Source organism: Phoca vitulina, unplaced genomic scaffold (assembly GCF_004348235.1).
Source record: "Phoca vitulina isolate PV1807 unplaced genomic scaffold, GSC_HSeal_1.0 scaffold15, whole genome shotgun sequence".
In the NCBI taxonomy this organism is placed as follows: Eukaryota; Metazoa; Chordata; class Mammalia; order Carnivora; family Phocidae; genus Phoca; species Phoca vitulina.
In genome coordinates, this window is record NW_022589718.1 from 2,522,089 (window position 1) to 2,540,460 (window position 18,372).

At 38.2% G+C, this 18,372-nt stretch overlaps 1 protein-coding gene across 1 annotated transcript in view; it reads left to right on the forward strand.

Annotated features, from left to right (window-relative positions):
- The window catches only part of KAT6A (lysine acetyltransferase 6A), a 115,172-nt gene that overhangs the window by 691 nt on the left and 96,109 nt on the right, over window positions 1-18,372 (forward strand). Inside the window, exon 2 of the mRNA XM_032413331.1 lies at window positions 2,361-3,269. Coding sequence (XP_032269222.1) covers window positions 2,670-3,269 — 600 coding nt within the window. The 5' untranslated portion in view covers window positions 2,361-2,669. The remainder of the gene's footprint in view (window positions 1-2,360; window positions 3,270-18,372) is intronic.

An 18,372-nucleotide genomic window follows, 5' to 3' on the forward strand; every position in this document is an offset into this window, starting at 1 on the left:
CGCGGGCCCAACGCCCCCGCCGCCCGCCCGCCTGCCTGCCCGCCCGCCGGGCCCAGCCCCGGGGAGCCGGCGGGTGGGCGGGCGGCGAGCGGCCCAGGCCGCGGAGCCTCGGGCTGGGCTGTGTCGGCGAGCCCGCTCTCCCTCGGGGGCGCGCCCACAGCCCCGGCCCCACCTGCGCCCGGCCGCTCGCCGCCCCAGGCCTGGCGCGGCCCCTTCTGCCCGCGCTCCCGGGCGCTCGCTCTCCGGCTCCGGCCGGGTTCGCTGAGATCTGAGCGGGGCTGAGGCGGCAAGTGGGGGTGACAGGCTGGCGGGTGTTGTGGTGCGGAGGAGGCAGCACGTGTGGTGTTGTGTCTGTCGGGCTGTCAGCCTCTGTGCTGGGAGGGGAGGCGGCGGGCTGCCTGTCAACCTTCGGCCGGTTTGGACGGGAGCTGCGGGACCTGTCAGGCTCCTTGGGCAGCCTGCGTGCCCCAAACGCCTCCTTTGAACCGGCCTCTGTGGAGCTTAGGATTTGGAGGAGCCGGGAATGGGAGATACATTGCTCTTAACTCTTTCACGTGATTTCATTGTTAACTTAGTCCTCGGGTTCTGTTTCCATCTAATGGGAACGGCGAAGCTACCCGTTGGCAAGCTGCAGGGTTGTGCAGTTCCAAGTTTTTAAAGTTTCTCGCTCTTTAAAAAGAGAGCGCGAAGATGTGTCTGGGGGTGGGGAATGGAGACCGGGGAAGGACTGTCGGAAGCAAGTTGTACTTTCTCTCTAGCCGCTGGTGTACTTTCAGAGAGTTAAAGTTCAAGTCTGCAGGCGCTTTACTTTCGGAAGACCTGGAGACTGGTGAAAACCCTGGCCAGAGAGACAATGAGTAGCTGTCATTCATTCGTTTACCTGCGAGCATAATCAATTAGGACGTTCCCAGCTTCTTAAACTCAGATTGTAGCCTCTCATTTAGTTTAGCGTTAATGTCTATATAATGAACGTTCTTGGAGTAATAAGACTATGATTTCTATCCTCTCGAGACTCTCACCAAAATGAAGCATAGCTCTCTCAGGGGGGCTTCTTTTTAGTCAGCTAATTTAAAAATAAATCTTGGCTCAGGTTTGAGTGTTTACTTCAGCCTTTTCTTTCCTATTAGAGTTAATAGGACTGTAGCTTTCCTAATGTCTGTTAGGTTTCCTTTTGATTTTAATGTCAGTGCTAATACTTGCTGCGGGAGCCATTTTTCTATCATTGTTTATGTTGTAATGTAAATGCTCCTCAGAACAAGAGCAGACGTTCTAAAAAAAATAAGTCAAGTTATATTTATTTTTTGGAAGCAAAGAAGTTAATTTGATTCAGAATTCATTATTTTGGTGATTTTCAAAAAGATGTGTATCTGCCAGATCCTTTTGTTTCAAAGAAGACTATTGACTTTGATCCTGAAGAGGGAATATATTTATGTGCTTGTGTTTCACTCATTAGTGTACATTTCAGGTCAGCAATCTTGAATCTGTGAGATTTCTTTAAACCTGCCAACAGGCAATATAGTACATTTGATACGTAGTGTGTGCATTTTTGAACCCAGTGATTCTGGACCTTTCTTACTTCTAGTTCATCTGTAGCTTGGTTGTGAACATTTTGACAGTTGTTTCTCCCTCTAGTATATCGAATATTAGTATTTTAGTTTGGTTTAGGAGAAGCTATCAGCATGTAATTCTTAAAATTTGAATTTGGATTTTAAAATTCTTTAAGGACTTTTCTCACTTGATTTTCAATATTATTTTTGTTTCCATTTGGAATGTTTACAGTAATGTATTTAAAATATGAACTTGATCTGTGTAAATTGTATTCTTTGTTTCTTTTAATATATGAAATAGTTAAAATTTTCTCAATGGTTTTTTGCCTTATTGACTTTTTTTTTTTTTTGACTGTTTTTATGCAGTTTGAATGTCTGGAATTTTGAAAGATGAAAGATTCACTCTTACTTTCATTGCAGGATTCTTTCTACTAATCCAGATACTTGTTGAAGTGCTGAATAGGTTCTTGGGGAAAGATGTCAAGGAAGAGTTTCAGTTCATAGACTGGTGAGCAGAGATTGTGGAGTACAAAATAGTCAGCACCCCTCTGCTTAGTTGTAGCCTAAGGTCATTCATAGTATGTCTCATCTTGTTTCCTCATTGTATCCCTAATTATTCATCTTTTTTTTCCTTTTTACCCCAGTGGTTTACATACATAACTGTTTTTGGAATGTTGGTAGAAACTTGTTAAAACTCTACAGGTGCTTAGTAAACACTTGATATTTGATTATCTTTAAAGACTAGGATGTCTCAGTTATTAGCTTATTTACAAAATGGGACTTGATAGAAAACTGACCTTGTTTGTTTTTCAGGCATAAGATGCACATTTTTCTGCTGGGAAGGAGATGTTCTTGAGTTACAACTTTATGAAGAGACCCATGTGTGGTGCTATTGAGAAGTTTATTGGGAAATTTAAAGACATTTCAAATAACAGGTTGTTTTGGTTTCTAAAGTAAAAGTGAGGAGGCACTCTGTGAAGGCAGAAAGGACTCAGGCCAGAAAACTTGTATGCTATGGTTAACTGGTTCCCAGCCTCCGAGAATGTTGTTTTCCATGGTGTAAAACTTACTCAGCATCAGGATAAGGGATAACGACTCTATGGATATACAGAATCCTTCACCATGGTAAAACTCGCTAACCCGCTGTATACGGAGTGGATTTTGGAGGCCATCAAAAAAGTGAAGAAGCAAAAACAGCGTCCTTCAGAAGAAAGGATATGCAATGCAGTGTCTTCATCCCATGGCTTGGATCGTAAAACTGTTTTAGAACAATTGGAGTTGAGTGTTAAAGATGGAACAATTTTAAAAGTCTCCAATAAAGGACTCAATTCCTATAAAGATCCTGATAATCCTGGGCGAATAGCACTTCCTAAACCCCGAAACCATGGAAAATTGGATAATAAACAAAATGTAGATTGGAATAAACTGATCAAGCGGGCAGTTGAGGGCTTGGCAGAGTCCAGTGGCTCGACTTTGAAAAGCATTGAACGTTTTTTGAAAGGTCAGAAGGATGTGTCTGCATTATTTGGAGGCGGTGCTGCCTCTGGCTTTCACCAGCAATTACGATTGGCTATTAAACGAGCCGTTGGCCACGGCAGACTCCTTAAAGATGGACCTCTTTATCGGCTCAACACTAAAGCAACCAGTGTGGATGGGAAAGAGAGTTGTGAGTCTCTTTCCTCTTTACCTCCAGTGTCACTCCTTCCACATGAAAAGGATAAGGTAAGAGTGGCATATGCATCAGTGTTCATAGAGCTGATGATACAGCGTGCTACAAAGTCACATTTCTAAGAAGTTATATAGAAGTTACATTCAGGTTTTGTGTTTGGGGACTTATGGAATGATCACCTCTGGTATTTTATTGATGAGTTGTTAGAATTCAGTAGATACCAGTTGTCCTTATACTTTGAAATATTTGATACCTGAGTTTCAGAGTGTATTGATGCACCTAGAAGAACATATTTAGGTTAGAATTTAAAAGTAGCATTCAACTTGAAGGCTGTTGTAAGTTCTTACAGCATCTTACTGCTGGAAGTTGATGAGCACTGCTAAATGTTGGAGGCTTGGATTTGAAATAAGCAGGTGACTCTAAGAACCTCTCTTTTTCCTTTTTTTCTTTTTGTTTTACATTATCATTAGGCAGGAGTGAGACTGATTCTCCTGACCCATAGTAATAGCTAAGCAAATTTATCAGTTCTTATTTCTGTTGTATTCTAACTTTCTGTCATGTATTCTTTTCATAGGATGAAGTCCTAAGTGTTATTGTTTATGACAGGGGTAACTACATGGGTCAGGAATAAAGTATCCTGTATTCCTAAAGTTCTGTGGAGTTGTGAGTTTTGATACACAGTGGTATACCTTACTGTACTCTGTGTTTCATGCTGTTATTTTGTGCAGTTGAAAGTACACTAAGAAACAGCAAAATGTGGCCCTTAAATAGATACTGGGGGATGAGGAGAATTTTGTTAGTAGCAGTTTTTTACATTGACCTAGTGTCTTAGCTGTAAATTTATTTCAGGTGTTCTGAATTGTAGTTCTGGGGAGAGTGGTAGTACAGATGGACACTTTAGTATACGATAGTAAAGTAATCTTTATCTTGCCTAAGATCATGGAAGCTACTTCTAGGTTGAGAAGATTGTAAAGTTAACATTGAGTTGTATTTTAAAGTATTTGAGATTCAGTCTAAATTTATTGCAGTTAATAACCCACCTATAGATTTTTGTTTAAATAACAATTGAAAATTAACAGTATTTTTCTTTGATGAAGTTTTTAGAGATCTATTTTAGGGTTCAATTTTCCCTGTGAACTTTGAAATAGAAACATTATCTTACTGTTATTAACCTTGAAATGATTCTGATAGAATGGTTCTTTGTCATTTGAGCATTTATTAAAAGTGTGGTATTAAAAATTCAAGGTGGACAGGTAACTAAAATGCTTTATTCTGTAGTTCAGTGCTGTTGTAGAACTCTTACTGTAAGAACTGTTTCTTGATCACATATGGCTGAAGTTAAAAGAAGTATGATTGATTCCTGAAATTGTTACCAAATGATCTACAGGTTAACTACTGGAAACAGGAAATAATTTATAGTTTACAATGAATTCAGTGTTCTGTGAATTGAGTATTATAAATTCTTGTTAGAACACCTGGGTGCTTGCTTTTATTATAGTTTCCCTTGCTTGAATTAGATATTTTAATTTTTAAAAATATTAGCCATACATAAGACGTCGGTTGTGCATATTTTTAAAAGGTAGCCAATATAGTACACTATGGGATGTATCTGAGTCCTGTCACCCTAGGATTTTACTTTTGAAAGGGATCTTGAGAACCATCTAATCCAACAATTCCTACTTTACAGCTGAGCTGAGACCTCTACATTAAAAAAAAAAAGTTTAATCCAGTAGAGATTTGCTGGTTTACTTTGGTTAGAAATATCTTTTTGGTTAGAAATATCTTTTTGGTTACATAACTGTAATATATACTGTTATTAACCAAAGTAACTAAATTTGGAGTATACATTTAGGAAAATTGAGTTTCATTGAATTGAGACTTCTATATATGTGTACTGGTCTGAATTGAGAACTAATTTTATGATATCTATGAAATTAGAGTTGATGAGATCTGTTATATATTTTTAAATAGTCTTATTTTCAGTAGTGATTTTCCTGAGTGCTTCCCCCAAAGATAGGAAAAGCTCACATTCGAAATCATAATACAGTGAGGAATTATTCCTTCTCTGAACAGATTATATAGTTTTGCTCTTTATATTGTATTTTATTTACTTTCTTTCCTCTTTTTAAAATTGATTGGTTTGCTGTTATGAACCTAGATATTCTCAAAAAAATTATCTAGGGTGTATTCGACAGTGATGGAGAAAGGAAAGTGTAGGCCAGAAGTAGTTTCACTTTTAGGCCTTAATTAATTCAGCAAAAGGTTATTGAGCACCTGTTGTGGGCCAGGCACTCTCCTTAGAACTGAAATGGCATTATTTCAAGTTCCTCTTTATTTTTTTCTATATCAATTTTAACTTTTATTTCTTTGGGATATCAACTTTTGGAAGGAACTGTAGAACTGTTAGATTTTCAGCAACTGAGTGGTTTTTGCTACTTTTGGTGGGATCAGCTGTGTAGAAATACTGTATTTTTAAGAGTTTTTGTGAACACACTTGAAGTTAAGTGTGTTTTCACATTGGTAAATAGTGAGGAAAATCCGTGGGATACTATGATTTAAAAGTTTTATCCACGTTGTAAGGGAAATTTCTGAGCTAGCTTTAGGGTTGTGGTAGTTTATGGTGACTTTGTTTAACTTGATATGTTTACCATGTGCCAGGCATTGCTTTAAAGCTATACATGTACTAACTTATTTAATTCTCATACAACTCAATGAAGTAGGTCCTGTTATCTTACAGGTGAAGAAATTGAGGCATAAAGAGGTTTAGTAATTTCTCCTGAGTCACAGAGATATACTAAGTGGCAAAGCTAGGATTTGAACTTGGGCAGTCTGGCTCCAGTCTTTATAACAGCTATACCTACTGCCTCTTGGGAGTTGTTACATATAATGCCTGTCACTGCAGTCAAGTACACAATTGTGAATGTTCTTGGTGTTAACTTCATAGCACATTCTCTAATTATGAAAGGACACATTTCCCCGTACCTCCACCCCTTCACGGTTTGTGTCTTTTTCTCTGATAGACTGGATTCTAAAACTGGCCTTGAACCAGTGATAAGAATGTATCAGAAACCAGAGATTATGAAAAATCTAGTTTTGTATACCTGAGGTCCATAAAAAAATGGTTTTTTTTTTTTTAAAGATTTTATTTATTCATTTGACAGAGAGATAGCGAGAGCAGGAACACAAGCAGGGGGAGTGGGAGAGGGAGAAGCAGGCTTCCTGCCGAGCAGGGAGCCCGATGTGGGACTCGATCCCAGGACCCTGGGATCATGACCTGAGCCAAAGGCAGACGCTTAACGACTGAGCCACCCAGGCGCCCAAAAAAATGGTTTTGTCTACATGACATTTTGTTTTATTTTTTTTTCTTGAAGATAATGTCTGTGCTTATTAATTTTCATTTTATCTGTTACTGAAGTTTTCTGATTTGCAATCTGGGATTTGTTGCATGGCTGTAATAGCGTGCTTTCATTGGGGAATTCAGAATGTTGCTTTTCCTTGAATTGTGGCATAGAGATGAGGGTGATAGTGTGAAACTGGCTTAAATAACAATTGGCCCCTTGCAAATTTCGTTCCTTTTGAAATACAGATTTTACTGTAAATAATTTGTTCATTTGTTTCATTTATTCATATTCAGCAAACATTTAGATGTTTACCATAACAATGAATTTAGGATTTAGGTCTTGTTGAGGATTAAGGCTAAGAGAGGTGAAATAAATGTTTTTGGGATTCTTTTTTAGTGTATAAAATACAACTTTTAGTTTTTTACAGTCATTGTGTTCATAACAATTAAGTGTTGTGAATCCCTGAGAAATAATGAGATGTTTCTTGGGGGAGGCTGTATTATTTGAGACTGTGATGGTTTGTATCTTTAGACACTGAGTCTTGGAAGGAACCTTTTCAGGAATAATTTTCACCTTGATTTCAAACTTTTGGGTTCATTTTAACACAGAAAAATGTACTTGAATATATATTGCTTATGTTCCATATTACTTGTCCAGAAAACTGTACTCTTGTGATAATCAGCCACATCATTAAAGTGTTATTCTGTTGAATAGTGTTGTGGAACATTTGCTGAAGCATTAGTTGGAAAGGGTAGAGAAAGTATTGTCAACCAATGTTATTGTTTAGGTTATTACCCAGCTAGGTTAGTAACCTGGAGGAGAAAGATCAAGTGATAAATTTATAGCCTTTTTAAAATAAGTTCTATCTCAATACAGTAAACCCTTAGTAGAATCCAAATTATTTTTGTTACTGGAATTTGACATTTTAAATTCACAGAGTAAGTGGGGCTCTGATGTAGAGATGTGAATTTGGGAATATGTTTTCAAGTTACTGAGTTAAGAATAATAAAGCTTTGATTTAGCTATTTGGAAATGGCCTTTATAGTAAAATTGATGCTACGTCATTTTTTGGTGACTCTAAATGTTGTGGGCCCTGAGGAAAAGCTGGCTAGAAATAAAAATTTGTTAACTACAAGTTATTGAGGTAGGTTAAATATAAATGTGGTTAGGAATTGCCTTTGTCTCAGCAGACTTAGTCTTATTAAAAACCCAGAATTTTAAAAATAACTCAGGCAGAGATATCTTTGTAATACAGTACAATCAGCTGTACGGGCAATTTTGGGTCTTCTAGTTAGCCTGTGAACTGTGTGTGTTTTGGGCAATTTTCAGCCCATGACACACCCTGAAAGAAAATTTGATCTACTAAAGCAATCTTTGGTTTTAGCCATTGCTAATCAAAACTTCTATACCCAGCCAATGCACGCAACCTAGATATTTTTCCTGTACTTTTGACAGTACCACTTTACTCTTTCTTGGACTAACTTCTAATAAATTGATGAAATAAAGGGAAGACATTAATGAAGACGTCAGATACTATAAATTGTTTCGGGAATAGGGATCTAGAGGATCTAACCATCTTGACCTTTCTTTGCCCTGTATCAGTAGGCCAAGGGAATGTAAGCAGTTGCTTATAGAAACCTATTAATAGCTAACATTTGTTAAGGGCTAACAATGCGTTGAGTACTGTTCTGAGTGCTTTAACATGTTTTCTTATTGAAGTCTCAGAGAATTTTACATGGTTAAATTTTATAGGTGTAGTATATTTATATAATAGCTGTTTAATAACATTTAATAATAAAGGTTTTCATTATGGCTTCTCATAAAACACCAAATAGAAAATGAATGTATGCAAAATGCATTATCTTATCCATGCTGCCTGTTTTTTATTTAGTTCATCCTGATACATGGGCCAGTATTTTTTTACATTACATTTACCTTTAATACTATGAAAGCAGATAATAGGACTTTTTCTCTTCCTATGTAGAACATTGGAGAAAGTATATTTTCTACACTGACTTGGATCTTAGCTATATAAGAGGACTGAGTCTGGTTGCCAGGTTGGTTGGTTAAAATAGAATTGAGAAATTTTTTGTTTTTAGTGAACTGGGAAGTGTTAAAATTACAATAATGAATACTTTTGGTGTTCTGATTTAAACATTTTTAAAGAAACAAATGAATGTTGTGTATAGGAATTATTAAGAGCCTCCTCTGATAAAGTTGTTTACCAATTGGCTGCTCATGGGTGGAGTCAGTTCACAAAGAATCTGCGGCAGATGAATTAGACCTGTAGCGACTTCACCCTTCTGCTTTTCCCAGCTGGAGCAGGATTAGGACTCAATGAGCTGCAGCCGGTTCCCAGGAAAATCTAGGCTATTTCTTCTGGTGTTTTCCAATAGTTCCCAACAGATGGCTTTCGTCAGCACTGTACATAACTCTGTAAATCCAAGCCCAAAGAATTACTTTCAACTTCATTAGGGAACAGGTGAAGAAACAGTTTGTAGTATGGCACTATTTGGTTAAGGGTTGAAATTAAGCATGGGGATTATAGTAGTGTAGCATTTAGATTTGCAGGATGCCATTCTGGGTCAAAATGGTTTTTAACTGCCAGCAATTAAAAAAAAATCTAAGGAAAAATAAATTTGGCTGTGGTGTTGAGTAAGGTATATTTTATATTTGGATTATATTATGCTTACAAAGTATAGATAAATTATTTGAAAAGAAAAAGAATAGAATCTTTTGCATTTTGTAGAATTTTGAGCAAGTAGCAATCTTGGATAACAATGTTTCTAATCTTACTTCAAATAGAGAAATTGAGAGCCCAAGAGATTTAAGTGTCTTGTTCAGTGCTGCACAGCAAGTTAATCTGGGAGAAACTTCTCAATTCTTTGCTTTTTTTTTTTTATTAAGCTGTAGTACTGCTTTAAAGCATTACAGAGCAATGAGTATAAAATAATGTATTGCTTAATGGAAACCATAGAATAAACCCTGGTCTAGAGAATTTTGGTGGTTTTTATAACCACAAATATGTAAATCAGCTTGTTTCAGTGTTTGAAGATAGCTATACATTCTTGAAAGTTGAAACAATTTTTAATTTTTTTGGAAAAGACTGCTTTCTTATGGCTCAAATTAGAGGAGTTAGAAAGTTGTCTTTTTTTTAGCTAAATATTAGAAGAACATGTTGAGCTACCTTAACGCTGGAAGGGAAAGTACTCTTTGAATTTTGAAAAAAAAAAAAAAAGTCTGCTTATAGTTAAGTCTGATTTTCAGAAAGTCTGTAACATAGACCTCTGAGGGCCTTGGATAATTGGTTAGAACTTAAAAAATTTAGGACTGAGATAGAAAGGTACCAGCCTTTCTATTAAATAATGAAGTAATTCTTATCAAAGGCATCGGGTATGGGGAGATTAGGAATGTAGAGTCTACCCTCATTGTTATGTATATATAGTCTTGGTTCTGGGTGATTTGTAATAGTAAACCTTAAGAGAAGGCAGCAGACAACAGATTTTTGTCTTTTTTTGGTCATTGTGTCAGTTCATTTCTACATTACTTTTACTGTGGTAAAATTTAGCAGATACATTAGAATAATGGCAAATAAAGGTTAAGATTGGGGACAGTTATTTATAAAATAATTGGGTGGTTTTAAGATTATTGGTAAATGATGTAGAAAGAAAATCTGGTAGCTAAAAAACTTAAAATCTTTGTGTGAAAGAAGACAGCTGATTCCTTTGCCATTTACCTTTTGTGAAGAGGTAGATTCCTTGTGTGTGTGTTGGGGCGGGGGAAGGGGGGTTATCATGCTTATATTATAGGCTGCTTTTTCCTCCAGGGAGTTGTGAACTGTAGTTGACCTGGAGAGCGGCCGTTAAGTGTTGGTTTTCAATTCTTTCTGCTTAGTAGAGTGCAGGTTTTTCTTTTTTCTTCATTGGCTACAGTGAAGCATTTAAGTCCTGAGTTTTCTAGAACCTGTAACAGAATCCTTAGAAACATTACATTTTTTTTTGTGTGTTAAGTGTGATGCTGTGCTTTAAGATGGCTTTTCAACTTTTCTGTTGAGGACATCTTTAATGTGATTTAGGATTTAGATCCTCTTTTATCATTTTCCTGCTTTAGTTTTTCATTTCTTCTTATGCCAGTCAATTTTTCTTTAAATTCATAACATAAATCTAAAGCCCTGTTCTTTCTAAAGCAGTGGTTCTTGACACTATATCCACTTTAGAACAGCCCAAGGAGCCTCAAAAAATAAACACCAAACCAGTTAAATTAGACTCTAGCAGATCTAGGGGGCCCAGATTTCAAGTTGTTTTGTTTTGAAGTCTCCATGTGCATTGAATGTATAGCCAGGGATGAGAACCACTGCTCTAACAGAACTGGCTGAGGGAATCAGAGGACAGAAGCAGCTACTTTTTGTCTAATCGTTGCAATTCAGACAAATACATGAAACAACATACTTCACATCCACTCCCATGAACATACTTTGAATGAACCCAGGACAGTGTACCCATGGAAACCTAAATTTTGTTTTATCTTACTTCCTGACCATAACTGCCCTAATCTTCCACCTTTCTCTCCTACTATACCTGTTCTTTTATCTCATCAGGGTCTCATATGGTATATATTTTGGAGAAGGTACCATGTGTGAGTTTGATGGGTGTGCCCCTCCCACCACTATGATGTTTTTCTTCTAATTGCTTGGCCTTATGGTTTATCACCTCAGTTACTTGCTTTACTCCTCTAATTGGCAAACCCCAACTTTGACATTAAGCCAACAGTTTTTCTCTCCCTGCTCCTATATGGGACTGTTTATCATTTTGAAGAAAGTTGCACAAACCATGTGGTGGGATGCCACTTACAAATTTGTGGCCTTTAATCAGTTCTGCTTTGGGATGTATGTCTGTGTTTTTCGTCTGTTCTCTCTGCAGCAGTTCAGTATTTCCTCTAGCCCTTTTGCATTTCTCATTGTCTGCAGACACTCCCATATTCTACTTCACAGAATGGAATCTCTCTGGCCATATGAGCTCATTCAGTTTATACCCCTCCTACACTAATCTAAATACGTCTGTACTTATTTTTACCCTCTTTGCTACCTTTTCAGAGGATATGAAAGAAGTGTCTTGTCTAGAACTCATCTCTCTATGTTCTCTCCTGTCTCAGGGGCCTTGTCCACACATCAGTAATATTCCTAGTCTTTCCACTCTTTGCCCCCTTAACATGGGGAAGTCTCTCCCATCAAGTTAGAATAAAAACAAAAACACTGCTCGAGATCCTTCTGTACATCTACACCCTGTCTCCTTTCCTTCATTTTGAAACTTCTTGAAAAAAAGTCTGTATTCATTCCGTATCTGTTGCAATCTGCCCTTTGGTCTTAGAGCACCATTTGAAACAGTTCTTGTGTACAGTTTTCAGTCTTTATGTTACCTGACTTTTCAGCAGCATTTGTGCTTGTTGACCATTCTCTCCTCCCTTGACCTTTGGGATAATTCTTTGCTAGGTGTCTTTCCTGTTCTCCATCTCTCTGGTAATTCATTTTCAGTTTGCTGACTTTTTATCTTTTGCCTGAATCTTGTGTGTTGAATTCCTTAGGGTCCTGTTTTTTTGTTTTTGTTTTTTGAGAGGGAGGGGCGGAGGGAGAATCTTTTTTAAAAAATTATTTGAGGGAAAGAGAGATCACTAGCATTTGCAGGGGGAGGGGCAGAGGGGGAGGGAGAGGGAGAAAGAGAATCTCTCAAGTAGACTCGGTGCTGAGTGTGGAGCCTCATGTGGGGCTTGATCCCACCAACCCCACCCAGTTCATGACCTGAGCTGAAACCAAGAGTCAGATGCTCAACTGACTGAGCCACTCAGGTGCCCCCCTAAGATCCTGTTCTTTGCTTGCTTCTTTTTGTTTCAACCTTCTGAGTTATCTCTAGACTTAACCTCCGCTGTACTAATGACTAAATTCATAATCCAGATCTCTCCTTTGAGCTCTGGGCTTGTATATCCCACAGTGTAGTGTCTTGTCTTAGTCACTTCAAATTCATGATGACCCAGATGGAATTCATCACCTTCTAACTTGCTCTTTTGATTTCTTACTGTGGTATGAGACATTGCCATTGACTTTGATTCCTAAAAGAAACTTTGGTGTTATCTTCTACACTTGCACTTCTTTTGGATTCACTTCTAGTCCATCCCCAATCTTTTCTACTTCTTTAACATCTCTTTTAATTAAGTTCTCCATTCCAACTGCTACTCTTAGTGCAGGTCCTTGCCATTTCTCTCCTGATTTACCTTAGTAGTTCCCTCACTGGTGTTCCTTCCTTCAATATCATCTCCCTCCAGTTCATATTATTGCCAAGACTGATCCTATTAAGAAGTGATTACGAGGGGCGCCTGGGTGGCTCAGTCGTTAAGCGTCTGCCTTCGGCTCAGGTCGTAATCCCAGGACCCTGGGATCAAGCCCCACATCGGGCTCCCTGCTCCGCGGGGAAGCCTGCTTCTCCCTCTCCTATTCCCCCTGCTTGTGTTCCCTCTCTCGCTATGTCTCTCTCTGTCAAATGAATAAATAAAATCTTTAAAAAAAAAAAAAAAAAAAGGGCGCCTGGGTGGCTCAGTTGGTTGGGCGACTGCCTTCGGCTCAGGTCATGATCCTGGAGTCCCGGGATCGAGTCCCACATCGGGCTCCCTGCTCAGCAGGGAGTCTGCTTCTCCCTCTGACCCTCCTCCCTCTCATGCTCTCTGTCTCTCATCCTCTCTCTCGCAAATAAATAAAATCTTAAAAAAAAAAAAAAAAAAAAAAGAAGTGATTACGAACACAGGCTCAAGAACCAGACCATCTGGGTTTGCATCCCATGTAGGCACCACTTGCTTTATGACCTTGGGTAATTTGCTTAATGTTTCTTAGCCACATTTCTTTCTATAAAATGGAGATAATACAGTGTCTATCTCAAAATGAAGTTTCGAAGATTTAATGAGTTAATATACATCAGTTTTGTCTAATAGTGCTTTGTGTGATGATGGAATGAATATTCTATATCTGTGCTCAGTACAGTAGCCAGTGGCCATAATGTGGCTATTGAGCTCTTGAAATGTGGCTGGTTGATGAAGAACTGAATTTAATATAATTGTAATTTAATTGAAATAGCCACATATGGCTAATAATTACTGGATGGTACAGAATACATAAAAGTCCAGTGCTCTATAAATGTTAACTATTATTATCATCTTTCTAAAATTAAACTTACTCCTCTGCTCAAAATCCTTCAGTGCCAAATTCTTTTGGCATAATGTATATAACTTTTAACCCCCTTTGCCCCATCGTGTTGCCCCAAACTTGTCTACTGCTCCTTCATATGCCCTCTGTGTTCTGCTATACTAGTGGTTTTCAAAGTGTTGCCCTAGGGACCAGAAGTAGGAGTAGTGTCACCTGAAAATGTTTGAAATGCAAATTCTTGGGCCGTATTCCAGGCCTACTGAATCACAAACTGGGGGGTGGGGTCCAGCAACTTGTATGTTTATAAGCCCTCCAGGTGATTCTGATGCATGCTAAGGTTTGAGACCCACTGCACATTCCAAACTACTTGTAGTTCCTCAGATCCACCTTGTTTCTCTTGCTTCTGTTTTTCTCCTATCTGGAATGATTATCCTTTCTCTTTTCTTTACTAATTAGCTCTTATTTATAAAACTTTGCAGGCTTAGTTTAGGCATATCCTCTTTCTATTTCTTTCTTCATTATTATTCATCCTGGTTCCAGGTTGACTTAGCTCTCTTCATGCCCCTGATATCCTGTACATGCCTCCTTCAAAGCCCATTTTACACTGTATTGTTGCGTTAGCCTGTTTCCCACTAGACAGTGAATTTAGGTTCTTGTTTTTCATCTTTATATCCCTGTCTACCTGGCACAGTGTCTGGTATGCTTTGCAAGTATTTATGGAACATTTTCAGGTGCCAACACAGTGATTAAGTCCTGAGTAAAGGAGATACAGTCTCTGTAATTCACACATGTAGTGATAAGTGCTCTGATGGGCTAAAACCTAGTGCTGTAGAAACGCAGAGGAGGGTGTGGGGAAAGTTAGGGAAGTCTTCTCAGAGGAAGTCACATGTGAGAGGTTAGTGAGGTGGGGAAGCAAATGGGTGGGGTGGGAAAGAGAGTAGTTCCTGCAGAGGGAGCAGCACGTACAAAGGCCTAGAAGCAAAACATTGTAGGCCCATAATAAATGCTTAATTGAATATGAATAAAGAACCAAATCACATGTCTAACTTTTAGATCTTGGTTTTAGAGTCACTACCCTCCCCAGCAAACATTAGTTAGCATTTTATGTTTCTGCATTTTGTTAGCAGCTTTTTTTTTTTTTTAAGATTTTATTTATTTGAGAGAGTGCACAAACAGGGAGAGGGCGAGTGAGAGAGAGAGCACATGAGCAGGGGGAGCGCTTAGGTCAGACGTTTAACCCACTGAGCCACCCAGGCGCCCCTATTTTTTTTAAGATTTTATTTATTTATTTGAGGGAGAGGGCGAGTGAGAGAGCACATGAGCAGGGGGAGCGGCAAAGGAAGAGGGAGAAGCAGGCTCCCCGCTGAGCAGGGAGCCTGATATGGGGCTCTATCCCAGGACCCCAGGATCATGACCTGAGCCGAAGGCAGGCGCTTAACCGACTGAGCCACCCTAGTGCCCCAGCAGCTTTTATTCTTGATATCATGCTTTCTTTGAACTGATGGTAATTTGTGATAGGGTAACCTCCAAGCCAGCAGGATACATTTGAATGTATATCTATTTGCTTGCCTTTCAATGGTAGAAGATAGGATTGGTTTTATCTGAATTACTCTGCAGGGTGAGTATACATTGGTGGTACAGAGGTAAACACATTCCTCTTATTGCTTAAGAATAGGCCAAGATTTTTAAAAAAGCAACTTCAAACTTGGAATGTTGACAAAGCATATCATTAAGAAAGCTGACAATCTGCCAGCATTACAACCACAATTGTTGGTACTTTTTTTTTTTTTTTAAAGATTTTATTTATTTATTTGACAGAGAGAGACACAGTGAGAGAGGGAACACAAGCAGGGGGAGTGGGAGAGGGAGAGGCAGGCTTCCCGTGGAGCAGGGAGCCCGATGTGGGGCTCGATCCCAGGACCCTGGGATCATGACCTGAGCCGAAGGCAGATGCTTAACGACTGAGCCACCCAGGTGCTCCTGTTGGTACTTTTGTAGTCCCTCTTTGTATTGGCCCTTTTTGCCCTTATAGCTGCAGTCCTAGGCTTCCTGTTGTTCTTATTAACTCTCCGTTGTAAGAGTATCCCCAAGGCCTTGGTTAATGTGCTGTGTAAGCTCCCAACTTTGAGTTGCACTTGAATACCTGCTTTTGTCTGTTTGGATTTTACTTGTGTAACTTTCTTCCTTCCTTCCTTCCTTTCTTTTTTTTTTTTTAAGATTTTATTTATTTGTCAGCGAGAGAGAATGCACAAGCAGGGGTCAGTGGCAGGCAGAGGGCGAAGCAGGCTCCCCGCTGAGCAAGGAGCTTGATGTGGGATGCTGGGATCATGACCTGAGCTGAAGGCAGCTGCTTAACAGACTGAGCCATCCAGGTGTCCCTACATATGTAACTTTCAATAAAAAATTACCTTTACTTTCTTTGAATGCTTTACAAGTGGGTTGGCTTTGTCATCTATTAACTTTGAAAGGATAATAACAATACACAGTTTTGTTTCTGGTAACTTCAGTTAAACAGAGAACTCAACTTCAGCAAAGAAAGCTAGAGAAAGAAAAAGGTAAATAAAATATTTTTCTCTAAAACTTCATTTTGGTGGTAATAATTATGTTTACGAAGTGTTTCACAGATTATAAAGAATTTTGCTTTCACGTATATCTTCTTTTGCTTTAACACTTTTGTAGTAAGGTAGGCAGTCCAGGTGTTACGATTGCTAGATTTTACGTATGCAGAATTATATGATTGGTTAAGGGAATAAAGGGAATAAATGGAATTACAGTCCTGGTCTCTTTCAAGCCCAATACTCCTTCTGCCACATCAGGCTGCCTCTTGTTCATGAAAATGACAGGCATTAAAAAAAGTGGTGTCCTTTACCATTTATTATGTGCATCTGTTCAACCATTTATCAGGTCATACATGTTATTAATCTTTGTATCCAGGTCCTGACACTTTGTAAGATGCTCAGAAAATGTTTGTTGAATTGAAACTGTCAGGTTTAAACTGCAAGGGGAAGTGATAGAAATCAGGTTTTGTTTTTTTTTTAAACTATTAACTCTCTTTAAACTTAGAGGCTAAACCATTTATCCTCAAAATTTATAGCCTCTGTAGATTAAAAGGAGAGATAGAGTTTCAGATGTTTTCAGCAAATGTTTGATACCTCAGCTAAAAAGTACCATTTGCTATTCCTTCAAGGTAATACTTGTTCTCTGTTACCCATAAAATATTTTTAAAACTTTTAAGAAATTGTGTTTGCCCAATAGATAATAATATATTCATTAGTATGTAAAATTCAAAAAGTACAAAAGAGTTCCATTAAAAGTATTCTTCTAACTCCTGTTCCCCAGCTAATCAGTTCCCCTCCTGGAGGCAGCCAATGCGCTTGGTTTCTACCTTCCAGAGAGATTCTCTGTGTATATTAAGTAATCACTTTTATATATGCATTTTTTCCCCACAGTTGATAGCATACTTTCACATACTCTTCTGCACCTTGCCTTGTTTTTCTCCCCACTTGTTTTTATCTGCACTCAATAACCTCCTTTGTGCATTATTTTAGATTTGTAAGTTACTAGAAGTGGAATAATTGGGTCAGAGAATGTATATGCCTTTGTAATTTGGGTATTTCTAAATTTCTCTCCGTAGAGATTTACCAGCAGTGTATTTTTTGCCTACACCCTTTGCAACACAGTATTATCAAACTTTTTGATGTTTGGCAGTCTGATAAATGCAAAGTCATTATCCATTTTTGACTCCATTTTTTTGATTCTCACTGGAGTTTGTTCTTCTATCCTAGTGCCCAGAGACAACCTCTGATCTGTATTCTGTTAGTCTCTCTTAAGCCTGATTACTTAAAAACATACAATTCTTAAGGTAATCAGAAATTTGTTGAGTTTCTTTTTAACTGTTATGATGTTGCTTGAGAAATATCTAGGTCTTTTTTTGCTGGGTCTCCCTTGTAATCTTATAATGACCTCGCTCTTGTAGTGGCCTATACTGTTAGATTTCTATCCTGTAGAATGACCTTTCACCCACTCCCCCAAATCTTAAGTTTGTTGCTTTTGTACTGATGGTGGGGAAACCCTATTTAATAGATGATTTAGTATGTTCTTGCTTGTCAGTCTTTTTAAATGCATGTTATGTAGTACTTATATTTGAAAACTTAAATAATTTTGAGTAAATATTATGTGCTAGGTATTTAGGTCACAATAACCCTTTAAGGAAGTTTGGCTATATTATAGATGAACTAAAGGCTCATAGAGGTCAAGTGATTTGCCCAAGGTTATAGAGCTAAAATATATGTGCTAGAATGTAGAGGCTAGTGGTAGTCAAAAGAAAAAAAAACACTATGAATTCAGAGTTGAAATAAACTGAAATTCTGGTAAGTTGGCGCAGTAGTTTAAAGTTCTTTGTGAATTATTACAAAACTAATTCTGATTAGTTTGGGGCTTATATAAGAATATTTAAGAGCCACAGATCTCAGCCTCATCACTTGTTTGATCTTCAAGTTACTTTATCTTCCATGAGTGTCAGTTTCCTTTTCTGTAAGTGGGATAGTAATAGTACTGAAATTACCAAATTCATCAAGCATCAGCCTTTTTGAAGATTATTGTTAGCCTGAGCAGGTCATAGCTGCAATG